A 14,534-nucleotide genomic window follows, 5' to 3' on the forward strand; every position below is an offset into this window, starting at 1 on the left:
AGATTTAACTTCAAACCCCATCACCTCCATTTCCTCCTATTTTCTCATTTTTCTTGTGAGGACTAAGCTCTGACTTTTTTATCTTGCCCAAATTCCTATCTAAGGGATCTAGGGAGTCATGCCCTACAAACCACAAATTTTCATCAGATGGGTTTTATCTGACTCTATATATCGTGACTTACTTACCAATCTGACTCTGGCATAACATTATGAGACAGGGAAAAAAAATCAAAATATTCAACCCCAAAATATGTTTCCTTGCCATACCTTGAAACTGCACTGCAAAGTCTCCTGTGGGAAAAATCCACATTCTATGGAGAATCACTTTTCCCCTTTGTTTTCCTCCCTTCCCTTCCAGATCCAGGAGATAACTAAGAGCCAGGCACCCTTTTAGGCCTGATAAGAAACATTTTACAACCTGCTCTTTCTCTGAAGTCTGCTGAGAGCTTCCTCTGCACAATAAAACTTGGTCTCCACAATCCTTTATCTTAACCTGAATGTTTCCTTTCTATTGATCCCAGGTCTTCAGATAAACTCAATCAATTGTCAACCAGAAAATGTTTAAATTTACCTATAGCCTGGATGCCCCTCCCCACTTTGAGTTGTCCCGCCTTTCTGAACCGAACCAGTATATTTCTTAAATGTATTTGATTGACGTCTCATGCCTCCCTAAAATATATAAAATTAAGCTGTGCCCCAACCACCTTGGGCACATGTTCTCAGGACCTCCTGGGGCTATGTCATGGGCCATGGTCACTCATATTTGGCTCAGAATAGATCTTTAAAAATATTTTACAGAGTTTGACTCTTTTCATCAACACTCAACTTCAGCCATCCCTATCATGCTTCTGCAGGTCACCTAGAAACCAAATTCGAGGTCCTTTTCTCAGTCCTTGGCTCTCCAGGACTTCCCTGGAGAAGTCAGAACTATTTTCTGCCTCCACTATCAAAAAACTTTTGTCTTGTAGCTCTGTGGGCCGGCACCTTCTTGAGTGTCATTTTACTTCTTGACTTTAATTCCTTTTCCTTACTTCTGGATGCCTCTTCTTTGCTGGTTATATTTTTTTCTTATACCCACAGATGTGGGGGTCCCTAGTCCTCTTTTTACTTCATACCTCCTACTGACTGCTTTTACCATTGTTGTTGTGTGGACAGATTTGAAATCTCGCCAGCAGTCTGACTGCCTAAGCTCCAGTTCTAAATTGTCCCCTCGACAGTTCCATCTGACGCTCCTGAAGGCATCTCCAGTTCATCATGCTCTGAAGCCCTTTATTCCTCCCAGCCCCAAATCAGCTCTTCCTTCTCACTCCCCTGTTTATGAGCACTACCAGTTCCCTCCCTGGGCTCAAACTCTGGAAGGTAGCTTTGGCTTTTCAATTGATTGTTGAATCTTGATAAGCCTCCCTCCTGAATGCCTGTCACACTCATCTCTTCCATTTCTGTAGATGCCACCCTATTCTAGGTTTTCTACCTTCCATCTGATGACAATAGCCTCCTAGGTGTCTTATCACCTATGTTTTTCTTCCTTCTCCAACCTCAGACAGATTATTACTAGATTACTCTCACAAAGAAAACTCCTTTGTTTAAAAGCTTTCAATAGCTCCCTATTATTGATAACGTTTAGCCCAACTTCTTTGCCAGACATCAAAGGCCTTCATAATCTGTCCCCAGCCTGTCCATGTAGGTCTACTTCATAGATTGTAGAAATATTTATTGAATCCCTATGCTTTATCCCAGACTGGCCTAGGTGCTGGAAATACAGCAATGAGTGAAATCAAATTCTCAGTTCGTATGAAACTTACATTCTAGAGAGTAAAGTCAGACAACAGGCAAACAAGTCAACACATATGTCAGATCATAAATGCTTGTAGAAAAATAAAGCAGGATAAGAGGGTAGATGGTAATAGGAGTGGTAATTTTATATAGGCATTTGTGGCATTTGTCCAGAGTCTTGAACGAAGTAAGACAGTGAGGTTTACAGATACCTGAGGGAACAACATTCTAGGTAGAGGAAAAGAAAATTCAGTGGGAACTAGCTTGGCAAGCTGGAGAAGCAGCAAAAGAGCCAATGTGGACAAGCAGAGTGAATGAGAAGGATGAGATGATGAGATGACAAGATCAAAGAAGCAGCAGCGGGGTCAGGTTACGGAGGACCTGTGGACTGTGGTATGCATTTAGGATTTTATTGTGAATGATGTGGAAGGGACTGAAAAGTTCTGCATAGTAGGGTGAAAAGTTCTAAAACATATCACACTGACAGCTGTGTGAATAGATCGGAGGACGGAGAGAGAAGAGTGGAAACTGGGAGGCTACTGCAACAGTCTAGGCAAAGGATGAGACGAGAGGTGCTGGAGAGATGGAGGAGCTGTCAAATTCTGGTTATATTTTGAAGGTAGTGCTGACAACACTTGCTGATGGATTGGACGTCAAGAAAAGAGTCAAGGATGATTCAGAAGCAACTGGAACAATTGCCATTAACTAAGCTTTATAAGGAGACTGTGGGAAGAGAAGGAAGTCTGTTGGAGGAGGGAAGTTCCGTTTTTGGTGTGTTGAGTTTAAGATGACTATCAGACATGCAAGTGAAGATGTCAAGTTGTCAGTTGGAATTTGAGTCTAGCATTGAAGAGAGAGATCTGGGCTAGAAATATATTTGGAAATTGTTTGTGTCTGGAGGGTATTTGTGTTCACAGATTAGCAGAGTTCACTTAGAGAGAGGTCAGCGGATGGAGCCTGGGTCACTACTCGCAGAGATGGGTAGGGTGACAAGGGTTCAGCAAGGGAGACTGAAACGGAGTGGCCTGTAGGTTGGAGGAAAGAAAACCAAGAGATTACAGTGGACTGGAAGCCAAGTGCAAAAAGGGTTCACCAAAGAGGGAGTAGTTTATGACTTATTTTAAAACAATTGTATGTATATGTGCATAGACTGACCAGTGTATAGAGAAAGAACTGTCATAGGTTGAACATTGCTGAGTCTGTAAATGGGAGTTTATTTTACTGTTTACTTTTGTATATGTTTGAAATTTCCCATTATAAAGAGAAACAAAAAAAAAAAAAAAAAGAGGGAATGACAAATTGTGTTAAATATTGCTGAGAGGTTGATTAGGAGAGTTAGGAGAGTGGATTTGACCTTGTAGAGAGCACTGGTGGTAGGGACAAGAAGAGTTTCCATGGAGTTGAATGCCTGTGGGCAGCGGGCTCAAGAGAGCCTAGGAGAGAAGGATGGGGAGTGACCAAGTGCAATCAACTCCTTCAGAGAATGTTGCAGGAAACAGGAAGAGAGAAATGGGTCAGCAGCTAGAGGGAAATCAAGGGGCCAAGGGCAGTTGGTTGGCTGGTTTGGTAGTTTTAAGATGGGGTGATTACAGCTCTGCCTCCCACTACTCTCCTTCACACAGCTCTGGACAAATCCCTCCATCAGACTTTGCCCCACAGTCACTGTCTACACCTCCCCTGCCCCAGTCACCCCATCCATCCATCGACGCCTAAATCTCCTCCCACCTCATGCATCATCCCCATTGTATGTGATGTCTCCTGGTGTACAGTTTTTATCCACATGTCACATTTTCATAAATCTTTTTTATAGAAGAGTTTTGGTTGTGGTGGTGTTCAATCGGAGTCTCTGTAGGTGTTATCTTTAATATATATCAGAGCACACTGTGTTTATACTCCAGGTCAAAACTACACAATGTTCCCTTGATGGCTGTCAGAAGGAAAGAAGAACTACAGAAACTATAAAGTTTCTTATTCCTTTAGATCCTGGAAAATAGCATTCGGTAGTAGCAACAAGAATATCTTTCACTTGCTTTTCCCACTTCAAAGGCAAGGCTAGAAGCACGAATTCATACTAAGGGATCATGGACTGAAATTTGTCTTTAAAACTAACTGAAAAGTCTCAGCAGTTACCAAAAGATTTCTCTTCTCTTTGGATACCTCAGAAATTAGGTGATAATGAGTAGGTAGGGAGACGGAGCCTTCTAGTTTAAGATACTGGCAAGTTCAGTGAAGCCACTAGAAAAATAAGACATGATTAAAAACACTCTTCCCCTCACACCTCCCTCAGAGGGTATCACAGCAAGGAGACCAGGGCACTTTTTAAAAGATCTTTCCTGATGAGAAGGTTCTGTCAGAAGCACTCATTGTCAGCGCAAAGGGCAAGAACAGAAAAGATACTTCTAATCAGGATGAAATACAAGGTATGTCAGAAATGGACTCTGGGAGAAATTCTTAAACAAAAAATGTTATCAGTCCTTCTGTTACGGTGAGAAGGCTGGAGTGACAGGAAATTATGTTCATACATGGCTAAACTGAGGAGGACAATTGCGCGAAAGAGCATTAGCACCTCCTGCCCTAATTACTACAAGTGCCCACTACTGCCAAGCTCTGTGCTATGGGTCTGAGATGACACAGTCCCCGTGCTATGTCTACAGCTCCTTGTCTTGAGAGGACACCAAGGGAGGCTACCATAACAGTGTGAGATTTAGGAGGCCGTCTATAAGAAAAAGCTTCCTTGATCCTGAGATGAGAGGAAGTTGGGGTTTCGGGCAGAAGCAGCAGCAGCCTGTGCAAATGTTCCTGGGCTTAGGGGGCACGGAGTTCTGAGAAAAACAGTCACACCTCTGTCCCATAAGGCAGAACAACCCTGGACAGACAGGCTGAGGCCAGGTCACAAAGGGCCTTTTCTGTCATGTGCCAGGCAGCTCTTCATGGGGGATGACAGGAGCAGGTTTGAGTTTTGAAAGATCACTCTGGTGGCAGCCATCTAAAGGAAAAATAGACTGTGCAGCAAGCTCGAAGTTGTGGAAACCGGTGACTTCGTTGGTCTGATTTGTTGTCAAAGCCAAATGCTGACTTTCTGTGTTGTATTTTGCTTTGCTTATTTCTGCACCTCAAGCAAGTGAAGGTTTCATTCTATTCGGGTATGTATAAGCATTCGGATAACTGCATTTTTCATCTGTACACCTTATATCACAAGGACAGAATGTAATCAACCCCTAGAATCAACCACCGTGAAATAACTTACTACGGACAGCTCTGGTTATGCAAATGATCTTTAGTTTTGAAACCAAGAGCTGCTGCTACTTTCCACGTCCCCTTCCCACTTAAAGCCCCAACTGAATTCTATCTCTGCAGCGATTCCCAACACCAGTTCATGAAAAAGTTTTCATCAGCTTGGGAGGAAATGTACAAGCAAAGGACAATGGAGTGAATCTTTCATAAAACAAAATTTCTTCTATATAAAGGCCTGTCTCCTGAAATATGTCCTACTTCCTTTTTGTGTGTTAAGAGTTCCTTAGTTTTACTAAATAATGGCAAGATAATTTGTTCTTTTAATGCCCTGACATGGCAAAATATTTGGCAACCCTGGATCCATGCCCTGGTTTTTGGAAATGTGAAATCTGGAGACCAGTGGCCCCTGCTCAGAGTCCGTTCCACTACCTCCCTCCTGATACTGCAGAGTGGTCACCTGACATCAGTCAGGTGAGGGAAGGGGCCATCTGCATTAACCAAGGCTGACAATGACCTGCCAAAGCAGCAGAGTTGACAGCTAACTATGCGACAATCAGGAAAATGTTAGCCCAGTGTGTAATTTAATCACTTATTTCTTCCTAATTACCTCTTTAGAATTTAGCATCTTAATGAGAACATTAAACTTCCCCTTCATGGCTGCTTAGTCACTCACATTTAAGTATTGTTAAATAAATAGTTAAATAAGGCCCTAAAGCGTATTTACTTCTGTGCTCCCAACTTCACCTTATTAGAAAGAAGTGCTTAAAGCCTATTACCCCGTTAGCACCCCAAAAATGTCTTAGTTTGTGACCCTCTGGCATGAAATCAGTCTTCCACAAAGGGACTGTATGTAACTAAGCCTTTGGGAGAGGACTGTGCAAAAATGTAGGTGCTGGAGTAAAAACATGTATGTCTGGATCTCAGCTCACAACTTAGTCTCAGGTTCCTCATCTAAAAGTGGGGTTGGTAACAGTACCTACCTGCATAGAGTGGTTATGTTTAGGACAGTCTTGGTAGTTGGTGAATATTCAGTAATGGTAATACTGCTATTATGGTGAATATGGGAGATTTTCAAAGTACTGTCTTTAACACAGGAATCATGGTTAGACCTGGAAAGGCTTTTAAATAATCTAGCCCAGTGTGACAGATGGGATTTGCCACTTTATAGATGGAACAAAATGGCAGGGGTGGATGGGGGTGTGTGTGTGGGAGGATCTAGACAGAACAGAGCCAACAGGAGGCAGAGCCTGGACTTGCGTGAGTCTAGTCCAGAGTTTTCTCCACCACATGTGTCCTCCCACTTGGGAGTATTTGCTTCTTAGCTTCCAAGGTTTTTTTTGGCCAGGAAAAACTATATGCAGAGTTCAAAATGGTGGTATTATTTAAACATTTAAAGATGGCAAATTCCATACTATAAAAATGCAATGCAAAAAAAATTTGGTAGTTCATGACTTCATCATTTCAGAATATTTATTGCTATTGCTGAGTATTCTAAAAAATTTAAATGCATTAAAAATAATGTAACAGAATATCTACTCATACAGTAGACTGCTAAGATTAGATGAAGAGAAATAATATAAACATCATATAAAGATGTGCTTTCTCCCATTCCTCTCCACTTCAAAAATAAAAGGTTCAAGCTACACCCCGCTGTGTCAATCAAATTTCTCAGTTTCTCAGAAAGAAAAATAGAGGCTTTCCAAGTCTTTATGCTAATCTCTACAAAGCCAGATGGATTACACTGGGTGTGGCTGACAGCAGTAGGATGTGATGCCAGCAAGAGAAGGGACACAAGAGTATCACCAGTAAAACAAAGTAGATACACTTATGCTAATTTAAATCAGTAGTTTTATTACAATACGCACTGACACGCAATTGGAAAAGGAATGTCCTGACATTTTCTGAGCATTTCACGGAAAGCAAATGTAACCATCCACGCAGTAGAGTCATCCACACCTTTTCCTAACAAAAAGCAAAAGCTTTCACGTGATAACTGAAGAAAGCAAAGTGTTCTTATTCTTGTCTAAAAAACTTCAGTCTCAGAAAATAGTTATTGAAGTGAGCTGAGAGGGAGCACATTTCCTTCACAATGTCCAAAATCCTGCCTCTAGATTATCCCCCAGACCTTCTAAATGACTTTTATAATACTGCAGATGGTATTATGTACAGGGGCTAAATGGGATCTACTTATAAGGCCAACTACTCTATGTCACTATAATTGAAAGGAAAGAATAAATTAAGAAAATTAAGTCCTGCTAAAATGCGCAAAGACATGAAGAAAATATCTGGGTGTATTAAAAGTGAGATGCTCTTTTCACGTAACTCATTTGAAAGGTTACAATTACCATAAACATTTTAACTCCATTAAAGATCATTGGCAAAAGCTTGCTTTCGTATCTGCAAAAGGGCTCTGCCTTTCCACAGGCTCGGAGGAAAGCAGCACACCGTGGAAGAGTCACTAGTCCTGGGGAAGCAGGCATCAGACTATTTGGAGTTGCATAGGCATTTTTTTAAAATCCATTTTGTAAAAGATACTATGGAACCTTGAGAATTTTCCCTCCTTCAATAGTCATTGTGGCATCAGTTGTTTTAATCCCTTTAGTGCCCAAATGTGCAAAAGCACTCTAGTAAAAAACGTTACAATGGCGTTTTGGGTAAATTCACTATACATTACATGACTTGGGAACAATGAAGAAAAAAGCCCAAGCTTGACTCAACTATTCATATAGAAAAGCACTGCCAGAGAAAACTTTGTTTAAAAACATTAAAACTCAGGTGAATATAAATACATTTTTGGTTCATCTGTGCTATGTCCATATAGAAATCCTGTCAGATATTCAGTCTACCAGGTAATTCAGTTGGATTTCGTGTCTGACTGAATCAGTAGAAGAATATACACTTGCATATACTTACACAGATATGCATATACATATACAATTCAGATCATGAAAATTTGTTTTAAATACATTTACTTAAAACATGTACCTCTAAAAATAAATACATTAGCCTCCATTTAGCTAATTCTCAGAGTTCTTTCACAAACCAATTAGAACAGTTTATCAACAATGGCAGACAATCAATTAGCTGCCCTTTAAATCCATTATCTATCAGTAAACATTTTAAAATTCAGATGTATAACAGAAATAACATCCGCAGAATAGAATGTAGATAGAATTCTCGCTTTGAAAATAAATGTCTTGATTTCCTTGATATTTAGTTCCTACAGATGTCTACACTTTGCCTCTGCATTTATCTAGCAGTGGGAGAGCATTTTCTAGTGACAGCATTCTATTCCATGACATTACCTTCTAATCAAAGAAGTTAGCTGGTATTCCCTTTGCTGTTTTGTTCGAAAGAAGTAACACAACATCGTTTGTATTTGATATCCCTCCCACAGATCACAGTGAGTTGTGTGTTTTAATGGAATTTACAATGTGCTGATACCACTGAGGTAAAGCAGAAGTAGCCCTGGCATTTAAGAAAAGAAAAGTCTCCCAGGAGAACAACACATAAAGGACCTGGTGGTGTATGTCCAAGTTCCATGAAGTAACTCAAAACCACTGCCAGAATGGACACACTGGATATCTGATATCATAGTCGAAACAATATAAACAGATGAAAATACTCAAAATACTTCCTTTAGAAACAATGCAATTCACAAAAATGGAGCTTTACTTTTTTCTTTTACATTTCCAAAAAACTTGTTAAAATTATATAAACCAGACCAAGTTGTTTAATATAGTACAACTTAACAACCTTGTCATTTGTTTTTGAATACAGGGATCTCAGACATGTAGGAAATCCATGGTAAATGATAGCAAGAATGTTTAATGCCATTGCCTGAATTTTTTAAAAGGAAAATTTGCTACAGTTGTAACACAACTTCTAAAAAATACTGTTTTATGGGTTCACAGTTTCCAGATTGTTAACCTCATAAATTAAATGTGAAGTTACCCATATATAAACAAGGCCTCTTTTTCATTGATTTCCATCTTGTTTAAACCTTTGGATATTTCAATCTTCAGATTCCACAAGGTAAGGCTGAGTTTATCAGATAAATAAAATGTTTAAGTCCATGATGTATTGCAGCACTGAGGAAATGAATGCATCAAGTATTTACAGGCTGGCTACAATACCTTTCTTTTTTTTAAAAAAATTCAAATGTGTATCAACATCAAGCCACAGTCGTTTTTCAATTTCTCTGGCTACAAAAATGGGCAACAGCATTTTTTCCTCATTCCTCTTTCTTCTTAACCCTGAAGTCACAGGCAGGTCTTAGGTTAAAGGGCGTGGTCTTTTGGGAGGTGGTGGTGGCATGAGCTCCGTGTCAGGGTCCAGATGATGCTTTCGCTTCTGTCCTTGAGAAGCTGCAGTACATCTGTCAATGAACTCAAACAGCATCTCCTTGGTGACAGGGTTTGAGATGCTATTGCACACAGCTGTGGACAAAGGGAGACATAGGTCTCACGTGAGCGTTAATTAAGGCAGCTGACTCATCACAGGCTTATGAGAAAGGTTTTCATCCCAATATACTAAATACTTCCATTTTACCCATTTGAGTGACGTGCTTCACATTGAACTATCTCCTCCCTACCCTACACCCAAAATATGTGCTTGTCTAATGGCTACTCTTTACTGCAGTATTAATTTTAAACCAAAACTTTAAATATTTGGGCTATAAGCATGTCTTCCCCATGGTTTTCTATCCCCCCCAAACCAGTTTTTATGGGATTTTAATCTAACACAATGCATTGCACCATAGTCTGTATTCAACTAAAACTTCTACAGAAAACGTGCACTATAGTCCTTCAATCTTTCTCTCAGAAAGAAGTCTACTCTACGAAACATAAAACATGGCACCAGCTACCATTCCTATTGAATGGGTGGTTTCATTGTAGCTAGCAGACCATATTATCTTCTCTTATCAAAATTTAGTGCCAGTCCTTTTCATTTCATTTACCTATTTGGTCTTGGAAGAAAAGACATTGGCTTAATCATCCTGACTTTTGAAATTAACTCATCTTGTCTGAACATGGATGCTAGTTCCAATGAGAACTCCTAAATGTAAAACAGTAACTTTTAAACTGCAAAGCTGAAACTGGCAATTTCAATATTTTCTCATTAGCTTATCATATCATCATTATCCTCCTCATCAACTGCACATTCTAAAAGTAAAGTTTGATTAACCTGTTATCTTGGTTTTTACCTTTTTTCAACTCCACTAAAAATGCAATCCAGAGCAACAACTGCTACTGGTAGTGGTATACCTTACAAACTTCAATTAATTTGTGTTGTTCCCCATGAAAGAAACTTACTATTCTGAATTCCCAAAGCATTCATATTGTACCCAAAGAACACTCTGAAGAATAGCATAGCAGATTTTGTCTTTTTAAATGGTTTTCATTTACTTTGTTCTCCATTGTTTATAAAGCTATTTTAAGAGCTGGAAATTACATTTTCCCCTGCTAATTTTGTCTTTTACCATCTGGCAAACAAAGGTTTTTATAGTTCTGAATAGATCTGAAATTATCATGGTTTCTGTTGTTGTTGTTGTTCAATAAATTCAACTTGTATACAGCCCAGTATCCTGCCCTTTAAACTTCTCTTTTGGGAGCATGGGCACAAGACCACCAGTTTAGAGAGGAGAACCTACAAGCCAACTGGAGCCAAACAGAATACAGACTTGACGTATCTTTCCCATCAAACAAGGATGAAGTCCAAATGACTATGCCCCATTAAGCAAAACAACAAAGGCAGCACACTTTGGGTCTAACATCTTAATTTTTTTTTTAAATATAATAAGCACTGGTAAGTTGTCATACTCACCCATGGCAGTGTTGTAGGCATTAGGAAAACTTTTGTCTGTTCTCTGTCTCATGAAGACCCAGCTGTTGTTCTCAAATTTGCATTCTATAATTTTGTTGTCATACTGTTTCAGCTCTTTTGTCACCTGTTTTAAAAGAGAATTGAGGAAAATATTTAAATAACTTGAAAGGCTTTTTGCTTCTACTGTGTGACAGGTACATTAGGAAATGATAAAAATACCTCAGTAACTCTTCATGCAGAGCTGTTTGTCATCTGAAGTATCTAATCAAGCTTAAGGTATGGTGTACACTCCCTTGTACACATGCTAACTTATCTGACATTTTATAAATAATTGTGAAAACGGCTGTCAATATATAGCAATTAAAAGAAGCTAGGCAGAAACCAGCCATGCTGGGCCAAATGCAAATATGTTACCATGGGGACCAATGCCTTCAATATTGTCTGTGTCTCTACGGCTTTCAGAAATTGAGTGTACTGCCTAGGTTTCATCAACTTTCAGAAAGGTCTAACCATCTAAATTCCTATGTTAAAATCTAAGAAATGCCCTGTACTAGTTAAATGAAAAAGTTACATATCAATAGTGAATACTAGGATCAAATTCAGGCAATGTACATCCTAAATATTTTGCTTTCCAAGCAGTGACAATTAAACAACAATCTAATCTTCAGGAAACTTACCCTTTCCATCCCCAAACTAGTACAAATTTACAGATGAAGCTATTTGTGACATTAGTTGATGGGTTTTTTGGCTTCTTCACCTCAGATGACTGAATATGGATACTCTATCAAAGCTAACAAGTATCCATGGTAACTATGAACCTTTTAAAAGATATTTCACTGAGCTGTGAGAATGGTTTTCATAAATAGGAATCTAAGCTTATCTTTGTAGTTTTCAAATCAAATGCCAGTCATGGTAATATTTTAATTCTGTCCTCATCTTTCACGGCTAACAACTTTTCCTCACAATACGGTAGATTGCAATCATTTAACTTCATTAGCATTATCTGAAACATTCTCATTTTTCTACACACATATTCACTACCACCTAGGAATATGACGAGAAGTAAGTTTTGAAAAGATGCTTTCAATTCGCAGATTAGGCAGTACATGTCTTCATAAAAACTTTCAAACCATACTCCTTTCCCTTTACATTTGATTGTACCAACTGCATTTTCAACAAATCCAACAGGTGCAATACATTCAGTGGTTTTGGAACTAGACATGCCCAAAAAAGTGATATTCCAAGTAGCAAACTTGCTAAATTTATCCTCAAATATTCACTATTTTAGTCTCAATTCTCTTGCCTTGCTTTCTAGGGACCCATTCTTTTATTTTGGAAACACCGTGTATATGCAAGTATTGGACAACTCATTCAGTTAGGTAAACACAGTTTTGCTATACCACATGTTGGGTCTAACAGAAATAAGTTTCTAAACCTTTCAGTGTCTATTTCCTAATTTCTAAAATGGGGAACAAGTTCCTAATTTACTGGGTCACTGAAAGAATAATAACTGGAAGTGCCTGGGACATAGCAGACAATCAGTAAAATTGTTAACCAAATATAAAATTAGGCAATGAAACATTGCTTTTTAAAATCTGCGGTAAAAAAACATTAAATTTTCCATCTTAACCATTTTTAAGTGTACAGTTCCGCAGTGCTAAGTGTATTCACATATTTTCCAACAGATGTCTAGAACTTTTCCATCTTGCAACACTGAAATGCTATACTCCCTAAACACTAATTTCCCCCCTTCCCCTCTACCTAGACCTTGATAACTGACTTTCTACTTTCTGTTTCTATGATTTTGACTACTTTAGATACTTCATATGAGTATTAACAGAATCACACACTATTTGTCCTTTTATGACTGGCTTGTTTCACTTAGCATAATGTCCTTGAGGTTTATTCATGTTGTAGCATGTGACAGAAATTCTTTCTTTTTAAAGGTAGAATAATATTCCACTGTATGTATACACCACATTTTCTTTAGCCATTCATCTGTCAATGGACACGTGGGCTGCTTCTACCTCTTGGCTATTTTGGATAATGTTGCAATGAACGTGGGTGTGAAAATATCTCTTCGAGATCCGGTTTTAAATTATTTTGGATATACACCCAGAGGCAGTATCACTGGATCAAAATTTTATTTTTAATCTTTTGAGGACCCCTTTTGTTTTCCATAATGGCTGCATCAATTTACATTCTCACTAACAGTATGCAAGGGTTCCAATGTCACATCCTTAACACTTGTTAGTTTTTGTTCTTTTTTTTTTTTTTTTTTAAATTGACGCCCATTGTTAACTGTGCTGTAATTTAAACTTTTTGTTCTTCCATAGTGGCCATCCTGATGGCGTCAGGTGCTATCTCATTGTGGTTTTGATTTGCATTTCCCTAATGACTGAGAATCTTTCCATGTGCTTATTGGTTGTATACTTTCTTCAGTATACAAGAACCTTTGCCCATTTTTTAATTGGGTTGTTTATTGTTGTTGAGATGTAGGAGTTCCTTCCATATTCTGGACATTAACGTCTTATCAGATGTATGATTTGCAATTATTTTCTCCCATTCTGTAGGCTGCCTTTTCACACTGCTGATTGATTCCTTTGATGTACATAAGTTTTTAACTTTGATGTAGTCCTGTTTGTCTATTTTTTATTTTGTTGCCTATGATTTTGGTGTTGCACACAAGAAATCGTTGCCTAATCCAGTGTCTTAAAGATTTGTCCTGGCTGGGCACGGTGGCTCATGCCTGTAATCTCAGCACTTTAGGAGGCTGAGATGGGTGGATCATGAGGTCAGGAGATCCAGACCATCCTGGCTAACACAGTGAAACCCTGTCTCTACTAAAAATACAAAAAGATTAGCCGGGCATGGTGGCGGGTGCCTATAGTCCCAGCTACTCAGGAGGCTGAGGCAGGAGAATGGCATGAACCTGGGAGGCGGAGCTTGCAGTGAGCCAAGATCGCACCACTGCACTCCAGCCTGGGCGACAGAGGGAGACTCTGTCTCAACAAAAAAAAAAAAAAGATTTCTCCTGTGTTATCTTCTACAAGTTTAATAGTTTAAGGTCTTTATGTTTTGGTCTTTCTTTTTGTGTTAATTTTTGTTATATGGTGTAAGGTAGGGGTTCAACTTCATTCTTTTGCATGTGGATATTGCTTTCCCAACACTATTAGCTGAAAATATTGATTGTCCCTTCCCATTGTGTAGTATTGGTACCCTTGTGGCAAATCATTTGGCCATATATGCAATGATTCATTTCTGGGCTCTCTATTCTGCTCCATTGGTTTGTATCTCTATCTTTATGCCAGTAATTAAGTATGCCATCTAAATTAGATGCTTTGAAGTATGTTTTGAAATCAGGAATTGTGAGGCCTCCAACTTTGTTCTTTCTCAAGATTGTTTTGGCCTTTTGGGGTCTATTGAGATTCTGTATGAATTTTAAGACAGTTTTTTAATTTCTGCAAAAAATACCATTGGGATTTTGATAGGGACAGAATGCATTTTAGTATAGATATTTTAATAATATTAAGTCTTCCAATCCACAAGCACAAATGTCTTTCTATTTATTTGTATCTTCTTTGATTTCTTTCAGCAAGAAACACTGCTTAATTAAAAAAAAAAAAAAACCTTACAAGTAAATTTACTAAAGGAACCATGATGACATAGGAAGGTTCACTTTGAAAACAGCTGTCAAGAAA

General features: G+C 38.7%; 1 protein-coding gene across 2 annotated transcripts in view; it reads right to left on the reverse strand.

Annotated features, from left to right (window-relative positions):
* Window positions 1-6,837: 6,837 nt before the first annotated feature.
* The window catches only part of RNGTT (RNA guanylyltransferase and 5'-phosphatase), a 362,014-nt gene continuing 354,317 nt past the window's right edge, over window positions 6,838-14,534 (reverse strand). For both annotated transcript variants that reach the window (XM_003258324.3, XM_003258323.3), the window contains 2 exons: window positions 10,834-10,957; window positions 6,838-9,446 (listed from right to left, as the gene is read on the reverse strand). In XM_003258324.3, coding sequence (XP_003258372.1) covers window positions 9,283-9,446; window positions 10,834-10,957 — 288 coding nt within the window. In that variant the 3' untranslated portion in view covers window positions 6,838-9,282. The remainder of the gene's footprint in view (window positions 9,447-10,833; window positions 10,958-14,534) is intronic.

Source organism: Nomascus leucogenys, chromosome 3, assembly GCF_006542625.1.
Source record: "Nomascus leucogenys isolate Asia chromosome 3, Asia_NLE_v1, whole genome shotgun sequence".
NCBI lineage: Eukaryota > Metazoa > Chordata > Mammalia > Primates > Hylobatidae > Nomascus > Nomascus leucogenys.